The following is a 13,914-nucleotide window of genomic DNA, read 5'->3' as shown; positions in this document are numbered from 1 at the left end:
AACACCTGTCAATCTCCATCTTAAAAATACCCAATGACTTGGCCTCCACAGCCGTCACTGGCAATAAATTCCACAGATTCACCACCTTCTGACTAAATAAATTCCTCCTCAGCTCCTTTCTAAAGCTATGTCCTTGTCCTGCACTCTCCCACTAGTGGAAACATCCTCTCCACATCCACTCTATCCAGGCATTTCACTATTCGGTAAGTTTCAATGAGGTCCCCCCACTCATCCTTCTAAACTCCAGCGAGTACAGGCCCAGTGCCGTCAAACGCTCATCATACGCTAACCTTTCTCTTTAGGCAATCAAACTAATACAAGAGATCAAATAAATCCCCAATTATCAAATTGGAGATGGTGCAGAAGAAATTCACCAGATTCAAATGGGACTAGTCCAGTAGGCCCACTTGGTCAGCATGAAGAAGATGGACCGAAGGGCCGGTTTCCATGCTTTACGACAGCTCTGTGACCTCATCCTATAAAATTATTCTGCTCTCACCTTGAACATATGTCCTGTGGATTTTGATGCCCCTACTCTGGGTAAAAGACTGCGTGCATTCACCCTATCTATTCCCCTCACAATTTGATACACCTCTATGAGATCACCCCTCATCCAAGGAATTCCTTGCACCCTTAAGAAAGTATGGCATTTCTCATGGATATAAGAACATAGAACCATAGAAAATAGTTGCAGGTATATTAGGCCATTCGGCCCTTCGAGCCATTCAATATGATCATAGCCGATCATCCAAAATCAGTACCCCGTCCGTTCCTGCTTTTCCCCCATATCCCTCATTGTCCCTAAGAGCTAAATCTAGCTCTCAGGCAATAAAATTAACTGGTCAGGCAATATCTCTGGAGAACATGGATAGATGACATTTCGGGTCTGAAGAAAGGTCCCGACCTGAAATGTCATCTATCAATGTTCTCCAGAGATGCTGCCTGACCCGCTGAGTTACTCCAGCACTCGGTGAAACGTCACCTATCCATGTTCTCCAGAGATGCTGCCTGACCCGCTGAGTTACTCCAGCACTCGGTGAAACGTCACCTATCCATGTTCTCCAGAGATGCTGCCTGACCCGCTGAGTTACTCCAGCACTCGGTGAAACGTCATCTATCCATGTTCTCCAGAGATGCTGCCTGACCCGCTGAGTTACTCCAGCACTCGGTGAAACGTCACCTATCCATGTTCTCCAGAGATGCTGCCTGACCCGCTGAGTTACTCCAGCACTCGGTGAAACGTCACCTATCCATGTTCTCCAGAGATGCTGCCTGACCCGCTGAGTTACTCCAGCACTCGGTGAAACGTCACCTATCCATGTTCTCCAGAGATGCTGCCTGACCCGCTGAGTTACTCCAGCACTCGGTGAAACGTCACCTATCCATGTTCTCCAGAGATGCTGCCTGACCCGCTGAGTTACTCCAGCACTCGGTGAAACGTCACCTATCCATGTTCTCCAGAGATGCTGCCTGACCCGCTGAGTTACTCCAGCACTCGGTGTCTATCTGCTTTCAATATGTTATGGCACTGGATCCTTTCGGAAGAAGTCTTTGCTGCCCCCCAGTGGTTTAATGAAGATTGCAGCCAATCCAGGGACTATATTCGTCACTCCTTTCAATGGTAAAAGCTGCTCGCTGGTCATTTAGCATACCTACTCCCTCGAGCTTGTTCTTACACCAGACTCAGGAACAGTTTCTTCCCCTCTGGAACGAGCTTGCCAGACTTCTTCACAAGATGGGGCAAAGGCCTTGTTTCCGTGCTGTATTAGGATAAGCACAATGTTATAAAAAGGTGCAGAGTTGTGGAGATATGATAGGTTCTACAATGGACCTCTGACTTTGAGAAGGTTGCTACAGGCTGGAAGAGAATAAATGGTTCACACATGTTAGAGCAAGTGCATAGTCAAGGACATGTCCAATAGGAAAGAAAACAGGAAGACTTTTAGAAGTATTCTCTGAATAGTCTTGGTGGAAAATTATTCAATTCACCAGCAGATGAAATTGTTAATGTGCCTATAAACTGCTGCAGAGTCAAGTTCAAGTCCAAGAGAGTTTATTGTCATGTGTCCCTGATAGGACAATGAAATTCTTGCTTTGCCTCAGCACACAGAACATAGTAGTCATAGAGCCATACAAATGTATGCTAAGTTGCCTTTAAAAGAGCATGATCCAGATAAGATTAGACTTTAGAGATACAGAGCGGAAACAGGTCCGCGCTGACCAGCGATCATCGCATACATTAGCACTATCCTACACACTAGGAAAAATTTACAATTTACCGAAGCCAATTATCCCTCAAACCCGCATGTCTTTGGAGTGTGGGAGGAGTCTGGAGCTCCCGGAGAAACCCCACAAACTCCATACAGACAGCAGCCATAGTCAGGATCGAACCGGGGTACCTGCGCTGTAAGGCAGCAACTCTACCGCTGCGCCACTGTGCCGCCCTTTTAAAGCCTCATGTTCTTTCTCCCCAGACACTTGACCGACTGAGTATGGTTATTAAAGCAGGAGAAACGACAGCATTTGTTGGCCCAAGTGGGTCTGGTAAAAGCACAGCAGTGGAGCTCATACAGCGATTCTACGACCCTAAACAGGGGATGGTATGTCTTCAGATTGCTTTCAAATATATAAATAAATGCCAAAGATTGTTTAGCTTTTGTTGAAAAGATAAACTTTCCCCACTTAAATTATTTTTTAATTTAGATGGTCATTTCATTTTCACTTTATTGTACACTCTGGAGTTTAGAAGGATGAGAGGGAAATCTTATTGTAAAATAAGATTATTAATGGTTTAGACAGGCTAGAGGCAGGGAACATGTTCCCGATGTTGAGGGAGTCCAGAACCAGGGACCACAGTTTAAGAATAAGGGGTAAGCCATTTAGAACGGAGATGAGGAAACACTTTTTCTCACAGAGTGGTGTGAGTCTGTGGAATTCTTTGCCTCAGAGGGTGGTGGAAGCCGGTTCTCTGGATGCTTTCAAGAGAGAGTTCTTAAAGATAGCGGAGTCAAGGGATTTGAGGAGAAGGCAGGAACGGGGTACTGATTGGGGATGATCAGCCATGATCACATTGAATGGTCGAAGGACCGAATGGCCTACTCCTGCACCTATTGTCTATTGTCTATTGTCAGATGGTCACTTTATTTTCATGCTTGCTTTTTAGAAAATGAAAATTTATAGTTATTTATATTTATGTTTAATTGTCGTGTATACCAGTAATGGAACAATGAAAATCTTACTTGCTGCTGTTTTACCAACCCTTAAACTCAATAACATGCAGATACATATGCAATAATCAATAATACAATGTATTAATAACTGTAATACTAGGTAATAGTGCAAGGCTGGTGTGTAGTGCAACCAAACACAAAATCTATAGTAGATCACAATTGCTGAGGTTAGTGTTGTGCAGCGTTCAAGAGCCTGATGGTTGTTGGGAAGAAGCTGTTCTTGAACCTGGAGGTCACGGTTTTCAGGCTCCTGTACCTTCCTCCTCTTGGTAGCAGTGAGATGAGAGTATGGCCAGGGTGGTGTGGGTCTTTGATGATATTTCTTCCCTGTGCTGAAGGGCCTGTTTCCATGCTGTGTGACCCGATGACTCTCTAACATAGAAACATAAAAAATAGAAAATAGGTGCAGGAGGAGGCCATTTGCCTGCACCGCCACTCATTGTGATCATGACTGATCATCCACAATCAGTAACCCGTGCCTGCCTTCTCCCCGTATCCCTTGATTCCGCTATCCCCTAGAGCTCTATCTAACTCTCTTTTAAATGTATCCAGTGAATTGGCCTCCACTGCCTTCTGTGGGAGAGAATTCCACAAATTCACAACTCTCTGGGTGAAAACGTTTTTTCTCATCTCAGTTTTAAATGGCCTGCCCTTTATTCTTAAACCGTGGACCCTGGTTCTGAACTCCCCCAACATAGGGGACATTTTACCTGCATCAAGCCTTTCCAGACCTTTTATAATGGTAAGATTAAAGGAGAACTTACCAGTTTGAAGTTTGATCTTTATTTTATGAGGAGTTACGATGAGGGATTACGTGAAGACCCCGCCGGCACGCATGCGCGACATTCATCAAAGCAGCGGTGTGAAATCACAGTAATAGTAATTGAAATAAAATAAAGACCCCGTCGCAAAAGCTATTATTAGTTTTTAAAGGCCTCGTATAATAGTTATAGTAGTTTAAAAAATCAGTCTCTAAACCCGCGACCGTCAGCAAACCGCAGGGTCTCATAAAGCAGACAGCTGAAGGTAGGCTGTATATTTTTACATTAAAAAGGGCTTCTAAAGATCCCTTTATACAAAGTTTAATATTGCGAGTAGCTCATTTTGGGCCCATTATATCCCGCAGTATTTTTCTGGGCATTTGAGGCACAAATCTACCGCAATGTGAACGTTCTAAACCAGCGCGTTCACAGGGGACCCACTAGAAAGCTGATTTAAATGGGCATTTATTTACAGCAATTGAACACTAAATTCCTTCCATTTGGCCTATAAATTAATGTAAATGAGATTAAAAATCATGTTTTATTGTGAATTATTTGTGAATATATTTGGACATTTAGGCTATTTAAAAATGTTAATCATTTATTAAGAAATGGATAGATGTTTAGATCTAGTAATTGAAGTCTGAAATTAGCTACAATTAGGTAACTAACTAATTATATGCTTTAATTTCAGGTCATCCAAGTAAGATTATTTTATATTTGTTTCAGAATGCTTCAATCTATGATAACTGAAAATTTCATTCATTTCTCTTAATTTTTAAGAAAGTTATGGGCTTTTGTCTGTTCATGATCACAGCTTTTTTGTTATGTCCATAGAAAATCAATAGGGAACAAGATGCTCATTTCCGAGTATGAAAATGGCCATAACTTTTTAAATACTTGAGATATGAAAGTGAATTAGGTGTCAAATTAAACTTATTTTTATGCTTTATCTGATGGGATAAATTACAGACTTGATTTTTTAAATCTCAAAATTTTGTAACATTGCTAAACATAGTAAGATAAGAAGAACTAATATACCAGTTGACCTTTATAATAGAGGGCGGGAGCGGAGGGCACATAATCCCTCATCGTAACTCCTCATAAAATAAAGATCAAACTTCAAACAGGTAAGTTCTCGTTTAATCTTACTATTTTACTTCGGAGTCACGTGAGTGACTACGTGAAGATTTTAAAGCTCTGTGATTTCAAGCCGTGGAACAGTCCATGCTTCACTCACTGCCGAAGTCATTCAAGGGAGGAAGTATGTTATTGTATTCAGACATGCATCCAATTCAGGCAATAACAATTTATTTTAACAAAATAATCCTCCCTAGGGCTAAATTTATTACAGATTTCAAACTTGATTCTGCAACACCGCAGGTTTGGTTATTGGCTTATTATAAAGAATTGGAAGGTCGTTCTTGCTGTTGCCAGGATATGGTCCATAGGCACTTCCTTGTCTCTAGCTGCCGGTGTTGCTGTTGCCCTAGTGGATAGAAACTTAAGATGTCAGTATCCACCCCAGCAGCTCCCAAACCTGTCTGAGCCATCTAGCGATGGTTAGTGCTGATACCCGGCCATTAGGCTGTTTATGGCTGCCCATAGTGCCAATTTACTTCCTCTTAAGTTTTAGTAGTTTTAAGGTATAATAGAAGGTGTGTCATTACACATAGTCGGGTGTCAGTTGGGTATATATGGAATTCCAAATTTTGTCCTGATGTTCATGGTCTATCTTGTTTAACAAGCTCTAATATGCGAAGTTATCTTTTCTGGAGATGCCATCATTTATCCCAGTCTCAGTTTATGTAGAAACTGGACCCCTAGATCTGAGACCAGTACTATCAGCATACTGTTTTTAAAATGTCAGCCCCCCCCCCCACCGGGACAGGGACATTGCTGGTGCCCCTAGCAATGTTAGTACAATACTGACGTCCCAGATCTGGGAGTACCTCCCTCTAGGAGGGTTAGTGTTATAAATAATCCTCATAAGTTTGGCAACTAGAGAGTGAGATCCCATGGAGAGTTGTCGTGGCACCTGTCACCAGCAAGCTGACAGGGCACTCCTGCATAATTATAGTACTGCAGCTCAGTCCTTCATCTACATGAAGGCTGGACAGGGATTCCCAGGACGTTGGTGGTTGTTGCTATATTATACGCTACACCAGCCCTTGTTGATTCTTGATAGGCTGCCGTGATCAAGCTCATGGTCCTGTCCGCCAGCCCGGATTTAGCATGGTGGACTATGATTCAGAGACTATGTCCGAGACCACAGGAATCCATGGCTGTGTAGGCCAATCAGGTACTTTCAAGACATCTGATGCTGAGTCCATATGTGTTTTTGCTTAGGATCCGACTGATGAGGCAGGAGGGAAAAAAACATTGTAAACAATTATTCCCCATTCAGTGAGTAACGTCCATTGCTGCTGCCCCAAGTGTGGTTCCCAAGCGGCATATGTTGGTAACTGGTGATTGGGTCTAGATGCAAATGGATCGATATCTGGTGTCCCTCTTTTGGTAATATCAGCAACTTTTTTGTGGTCCAACAGCCATTCGATGCTGTCATTGAATTTTCATGACCTGGTATGTGGCTCAGTATTGAGCTTACCTGGTAGGTAAGTTTGCTGATAGCCAAATATGTATGTTAACACACCATAGCCAAATATATTGGCCAGATATCGATCTTTTCTCCCATATGATTAATATATGCCACCACTGTGATATTATCAATTCTTAGGCGGACATGCAGATGGTGCATTGTGAGCAGTAGGCTTTTAGACCATAAAACGCACCCAACACCCGTGTTTTTAGTAATGATGATCACTAATGATGGGCCGGAACTATGCCAAGTATTTCCTGATCACAGTGACCTGCAAGGTGTTTTTGCTCTTGCACTTTGCCCTTTTTGAGCTTTAATGATGCAAGGCCCAAACTGAGTAGCTGGAAATGCTGCTCCTAGTTTTCCAATTACCCTTGTCTTCTGTCTAATAGATGGTTTATTTTGTAAAAATCAACTTTGTTGTAGGCTTCCACCAAGTCTGCTTTACTCTTTGGCAATGTTACAGACATAAGGATAACGTTAATTGTAAATCCCAGAAAGTCCAGTTGTGGATGCCGTCAACTTAGATTTATCTGGATTGGAATGACCCCAGAGTTTCATCCAATGTTTGGTAGCTAAAACTGCTGATTTAGCTAGATCAGGGTTTTTTCCCCACAATTGATATATCATCAAGATATGCCATGACAATATGTTTTTGTTTCTAATATTGCCAAGGCCCGTTTTAATATCTTGGTGAAAAGTCTTGGGGCTGAAGTTAGCCCATTAAGCAACGCTATACTCTGCCATAGTTGCCCCATCCAGTTAAATTTTAGGTATCGACAATGATCCCTCCATGTCTCCCAAAACAAGTGTAATATTCCCCCTGTTAGTACAGGTCGTACACCTTTGTGTTCTGGAAGGAACTAGATCCACCTACCTCCCTGGTTGCCGGTGGTACGTCCCTTTCTTCAATTTCTGCCTCTTCTGCAGAAGAGGCGCCGGAGTGCGGGGTTGGCACGTTTTCCATGAGGGTCGCTCTAGGCCTTGGCCTAAAAAAGGACCTTCGTGGTGCTGCGTGGCCATCATGCTTTCACCAGCGTCCTGGTGTTGATACCTGCTGGTGGATGCATAGGGGTGCTGTCGTTGCTGATGACGCTGTTATGAGCCCAACGGCTTTGAACTCTTCGTCGAGCTTTTTTACTTGTTTAAACAAGTTTCCCCCCCGGTTGTGTTGCAGCTGTTTCGCACAACCTTGCAAATTTGGGGTTTAGTGCAGGTTTACTGTGCTCTCGCAAGCAATTGATTTCATAGTAGGTATTGCGGAGCAATGTCAATCCTGTTGTCATCTCTGTACCATCGTCTGGGCGAGCAACCAATGATATGCCCGCTGTCAGAAGTTTTAAAATCTTCTGTAGTTTGTCCTCCTGGGTTTTTGTGCCAGTCCCACTGTACCCCCAGATCGCATTGTTTGCTACAGGCATTTTTAACGAAGTAAAGTTCACAGGAGGCCTATACTTCTACGTAATTTTGTTGCCTGTTCCTGCAGAGGATGGAAGTACAGGATGTCGATGCTGGCCGCCAGCTTGGTCTGTAATGGTACTTTTCGTTGATCCGTAATTTTGGTGATCACTCCCAGTAGCTCCTTAGGATTCTGCACCCCCTGCACACTGCCGTTTTCTTCAGCCACGTCCCCTCCTTCAGGACCAGCCCAGTCCTGGTCCACAACGCTCTCCTCTATCGAGGGAGATGCATTGTTTTACAGCCCTCGATAAGGTGTTGTTGTGGGAGTGCGAAGACTCCCATAGTGAGCTTGCTCCATCTCCCGGAGCAAGTCACGGGCGGACCTCTGCTGCACTCGGGCAGCGCGCCCCTTCGGTCAGACTCAGATGAGTATGATCGGCCGGGCTGAATCCTGCTGGGCTTTGCCTCCAGCCTGCTGCGCAGCTTTGAGCTGTACGACTCATGGCGCTGGATTCAGCTTGGAGTCGGTAAGTGGACCTTAGTAACCACGCCAACGGTCACTTTCACTGCCCTTGGGTAGTGTGTCCTCCTGGCCGGACTCCCTGAGTCTATCGGCCGGACCGACTCCTGTTCTGCTTGCCTGCAGCCCGCTGTTTCCAGGTATACAGCTCGCGGTGCTGGGCTCAGCCTGCGCCGGTCGTACCCGGCTGTCGGCTGCCAGAACCTTCCTAGTTCCCCACAGCCTGCGGTCCTGGAGCCGCTGTTTGCCCATGGCTGTCGGCTGCCGGAACTTTCCCTAGTTCCCCGCGGCCTGCGGTCCTGGAGCCGCTGGTCGCCCATGGTTGTCGGTTGCCGGGACCCACGTGGTTCCCTGCAGCCTGCAGTCCAGGTCCGTTTTTTCTTCCCCTTGTCCAACGTGCTGTAACATAAAGCACAACAAGGGGAAGAAATACAACTTCAATATAATTTCCCTTACCTTGTAGGTCAGTTTCAATTTTGCCGCGGGAGTGCTCCATCCCCGCCCGTCGCTGTTGCAATGCGTGAGATGCTATGTCGCGCATGCGTGCTGGCGGTGTCTTCACGTAGTCACTCACGTGACTCCGAAGTAAAATTGTATTCTTTTCTATAAGATATCCTCTCATCCTTCCAAATTCCTGTGAATACAAGCCCAGTCTTTCCAATCTTTCCTCATAAGATAGTCCCGCCATCCCAGGGATTAACCTTGTGAACCTACGCTGCACTACCTCAATAGCAAGGATGTCCTTTCTCAAATTAGGAGACCAAAGCTGCACACAATACTCCAGGTGGGGTCTCACCAGGGCCTTGTACAACTGCAGTAGGACCTCTTTACTCCTATACTCAAATCTATACTAACCTGCTCATTTAAATGAAGTAGATCATTCCCTAAACAAAATAGGAAATTTCCCATTGTTCTGCCTGACATTCCTCACTGGAATAACAGCTCAATAATATGTGGCTGTATAAACAAGGAACTGCAGATGCTGGTTTATACAAAAGGACATAAAGTGCTAGAGTAACTCAGCGGGCCAGGCAGCATCTCTGGATGGAAGGAATGGGTGACGTTTCGGGTCGAGACTCTTCTTCAAACTGATAATTTGCTGCATTGCTCCTCAGAGCTGTGAAGATCTCTTTGGACACAACTTGCTTAAAACGCTCATCTTTTTAATAGTAATGACTACACTTGAAAGAAAACTCTTTGGCTTTGAAATCCTTCTGGTTACACCTTGGAGGAGGCCATGCATGTTATTTCTTTGTGAAAAAATTAACAGTCAACTGATTTGAGAAGGAGGTTTCATCTTACTTTGGTAAGAATATACATTAATTGTGCAACTACCATCGAATATCCAATATGTTAGACATGTTTCTGATTCAATACAGGCATCCCACATGCAATATGGTCAACATTTCTGAAAATAATTTCAATGTGTTGAAATAATATCTCTACTGCATTAAGTTAGCAGTTTTGAATATCAAATGTTTCTGATTTATGAAGTATAAAGGCGATTTCAAATGTTGGAATCACTTCATCAATTACAGTCTGGTTCAGCAGTTTAGACACTCACTCCCGTAATAAATTACAACGCATAGTTAACAAAGCATCCAAAATCATCAGCACTCCCCTTCCATCAATAGAATCACTCCATCACAAACGGTCTGTGTCAAGGGTGAAGAAAATCATCTCTGATCCCTCCCACCCAGCTCACCACATCTTCCACCTGCTGCCATCAGGAAGGCGCTACAGCTCACTGTCCGCCAAGACATCTCGATTTAAAAACAGTTTTTACCCACACGCAATCCGAATTCTGAACACACTATGATAACAGCACATATCCTCCCCATGCATGTACTGTATATTGTATGATGTTGTGTTTTATGTTATGTCTGACGGGAATCAGCCTACCTTGTAACATCCTGTACTGAACCTGAATTCCACCAGCTTGACTGTGTGGTCATTAAATAATCTAATCTAATCTAAGAAAAATCGTACAAAAGTGTTTAGTCCTTCTGCCTCCACAGATGCTGCTTGACCCGTTGAGTTCTTCCAGCGTTCTGCATTTAGTTTAATAAAGATAATAAAAGGGAACTGCTGATGCTGGTTCATACTAAAGATAAAGATAGAAAGAGGGTCCTGCCCCGAATTATCCATGTTCTCCAGAGAAGCTGTCTGACCCGCTGAGCTACTCCAGCACTTTGTGCCTCCCTTCTGTGCTTTTGAGGGAGTGCAGCGTAGGTTCACTAGGTTAATAACCGGGATGGCGGGACAGTCATATGTTGATAGAATGGAGTTGCTGGGCTTGTACACTGGAGTTTAGAAGGATGAGAGGGCATCTTATTGAAACATATAAGATTATTAAGGGTTTGGACACGCTAGAGGCAGGAAACATGTTCCTGATGTTGGGGGAGTCCAGAACCAGGGGCCACAGTTTAAGAATAAGGGGTAAGCCATTTAGAATGGAGATGAGGAAAACACTTTTTCACACAGAGAGTTGTGAGTCTGTGGAATTCTCTGCCTCATAGGGCAGTGGAGGCCAATTCTCTGGATGCTTTCAAGAGAGAGTTAGATACTCTTAAAGATAGCGGAGTCAGGGGATATGGGGAGAAGGCAGGAACGGGGTACTGATTGTGGATGATAAGCCATGATCAAAGTGAATGGCGGTGCTGGCTCGAAGGGCCGAATAGCCTACCCCTGCACCTATTGTCTATTGTCATAGTCAGACAGCGTGGAAACAGGCTCTTTGATCCAACGCCCACACAGACCAACATGTCTCATCTACACTAATCCCGTGTGCCCCTATCCCTCGAAACATCTTCTATCAATATGCATCCAAATTGTTCTTAAATGCTGTGATAGTCCCTGCCTCAACTACCGCCTCTGGCAGCTTGTTCCATACACCCACCACCCTTTGTGTAAAAATGTTGCAGTTTTTACACAAGAAAAAGTATCGTTTCTGGTTCAGTGCTTATTGTAACGTTCCCTGTACCTACAGGAGACTGATGCTGTAACGTTCCCCTGTGTCTACAGGAGACTGATGCTGTAACATTCCTGTACCTACAGGAGACTGATGCTGTAACATTCCTGTACCTACAGGAGACTGATGCTGTAACGTTCCCTGTACCTACAGGAGACTGAAGCTGTAACGTTCCCTGTACCTACAGGAGACTGATGCTGTAACATTCCTGTACCTACAGGAGACTGATGCTGTAACGTTCCTGTACCTACAGGAGACTGATGCTGTAACGTTCCTGTACCTACAGGAGACTGATGCTGTAACATTCCCCTGTGTCTATAGGTGACCCTTGATGGCCACGACATTCGCTCTCTGAACATCCAGTGGCTGCGTTCGCTGATTGGCATCGTTGAGCAGGAGCCCGTCCTGTTTTCCACCACCATTGAGGAGAACATCCGCTACGGGCGGGAGGGACTGACGAAGAACGATATTGTCCAGGCAGCCAAGGAGGCCAACGCGTACGACTTCATCATGGACCTGCCCGAGGTGCCAATTATCATTCGGTTGTGTAACGGGAATAGGCAATGGTCGCACAGCACGATGCTCCGGTGCCACAGATATATCCACTGGCGGGAGAGTCTAGGAAGGGTAGGGTTAACATATGATGAGCGTTTGACGGCACTGGGCCTGTACTCGCTGGAGTTTCGAAGGATGAGGGAGAACCTCATTGAAACTTATCGAATAGTGAAAGGCCTGGATAGAGTGGATGTGGAGAGGATGTTTCAACTGGTGGAAGAGTCTAGGACCAGCTGCCATAGCCTCAGAATAAAAGGACGGACCTTTAGAAAGGAGATGAGGACAAATTTGTTTAGTCAGAGGGCGGTGAATCTGTGTAATTCATTGCCACAAATGGCTGTGGAGGCCGTCCATGGATATTTTAAAGGTGGAGATAGATAGGTTCTTGATTCTTGATTCACAACATGTTCCTAGTTTAGACTTTAGAGATACAGCAAGGAAACGGGCCCTATGGTCCACGCTGGCCAGCAATCATCCCATACACTAGCACTACCCAACACACACCAGGGGCTATTTTTACAATTTACCAAAGCCAATTAACCGACAAACCTGCACATCTTTGCAGTGTGGGAGGAAACTGGAGCACCCGGAGAAAACCCACGCAATCACGGGGAGAACATGCAAACTCCATACAGACAGCACCCGAGGTCAGGATCGAACCTGGGTCTCTGGTGCTGTACGGCATGAATAACCCTGTACTACCCATTGACAGAGGTCAAATTGTAAATTGTCCCTCGTGTGTAGGATAGCGCTAATGTACAGGGTGATCTGTGGTCAGTGCCGGACTCATGGGCCGAAGGGCCACTTTCTGCCTGTATCTCTAATCTAGTGACTGTATGCATCGGTATTGGCATCTCTAACATCTTCACAACAAGACTCACACATTTATAGGATTCGCATGTTTTTATACTTCTTCGTTATAATTTATTAAATTAGTAGTTGTCTGGTCACAAAATCAATACAGGAGGGTATATTAATGGAAAACGATAGATGTTAAATGGAGCTGGGCTTTTTTCCCAAAAATAAACTTTATTCAGAATAAGAAATATATCCAAAACTGTGTAAAATGTCTTCCAACATTCTCAGCGGCTATACATACATTCGTTAACGTTGTATTTGGTAGTGTTCACAAAACTATCATTGTACCACTCTTAGAAACATAGAAGATCGGTGCAGGAGTGGGCCATTCGGCCCTTCGAGCCAGCGCCTCCATTCAATATGATCACGGCTGATCATCCAAAATCAGCACCCCGTTCCTGCTTTCTCCCCAAGTCCCTTGATTCCGTTAGCCCTAAGAGCTAAATCTCTTGAAAACATCCAGTGAATTGGCCTCCACTGCCTTCTGTGGCAGAGAATTCCACTCATGTGGCCCCCTGGGGTGAGATTCCCTCGTTTGAGGGAGATCTCCACTGGACTCTGCCCCTCAATGTCTAGCAGTTGGAAGGACCTTAGAGTTGATTTTTCATTGAGACACGTACCCGGTGATTTAGTTTAGTTTAGTTGAGAGACACAGCATGGAAATAGGCTCTTCATCCCATCGAGTCCGCACCGACCACTAGCACTATCTTGCACACAATGGACAATTTACAATCTTTACAATGGAATTCCTACTTATTCAGTTTATATTTTTAGTTTAGTTTAGTTTAGAGGATGTACAGGACAAAGTTAGCAAGTTTGCAGATTAGTTTAGTTAGTTTAGAGATACAGTGCAGAAACAGGCCCTTCAGCCCACCGAGTCCATACCGACCAGTGATCCCCGCACACTAACACTTGTCCGGCACACACTAGGGCCAATTTACATTTATACCAATCCCATTAACCTACAAACCTGCACGTCTTTAGAGTGTGGGAAGAAAAGGAAGATCTCGGCGAAAACC

The 13,914-nt window shown here is 44.6% G+C and overlaps 1 protein-coding gene across 6 annotated transcripts in view; it reads left to right on the top strand.

Annotated features, from left to right (window-relative positions):
• The window catches only part of abcb11 (ATP binding cassette subfamily B member 11), an 83,502-nt gene that overhangs the window by 35,785 nt on the left and 33,803 nt on the right, over positions 1-13,914 (top strand). For all 6 annotated transcript variants that reach the window (XR_004412508.1, XM_033023661.1, XM_033023662.1 and 3 more), the window contains 2 exons: positions 2,475-2,600; positions 11,804-12,007. Coding sequence is in view for 5 of the 6 variants with exons in the window: in XM_033023661.1 (XP_032879552.1) it covers positions 2,475-2,600; positions 11,804-12,007 (330 nt within the window). In the remaining variant the exon portion in view is untranslated. The remainder of the gene's footprint in view (positions 1-2,474; positions 2,601-11,803; positions 12,008-13,914) is intronic.

The sequence above is a fragment of the Amblyraja radiata genome, chromosome 7 (genome assembly GCF_010909765.2).
Source record: "Amblyraja radiata isolate CabotCenter1 chromosome 7, sAmbRad1.1.pri, whole genome shotgun sequence".
NCBI lineage: Eukaryota > Metazoa > Chordata > Chondrichthyes > Rajiformes > Rajidae > Amblyraja > Amblyraja radiata.
This window is presented reverse-complemented; position numbering and strand designations above follow the sequence as displayed.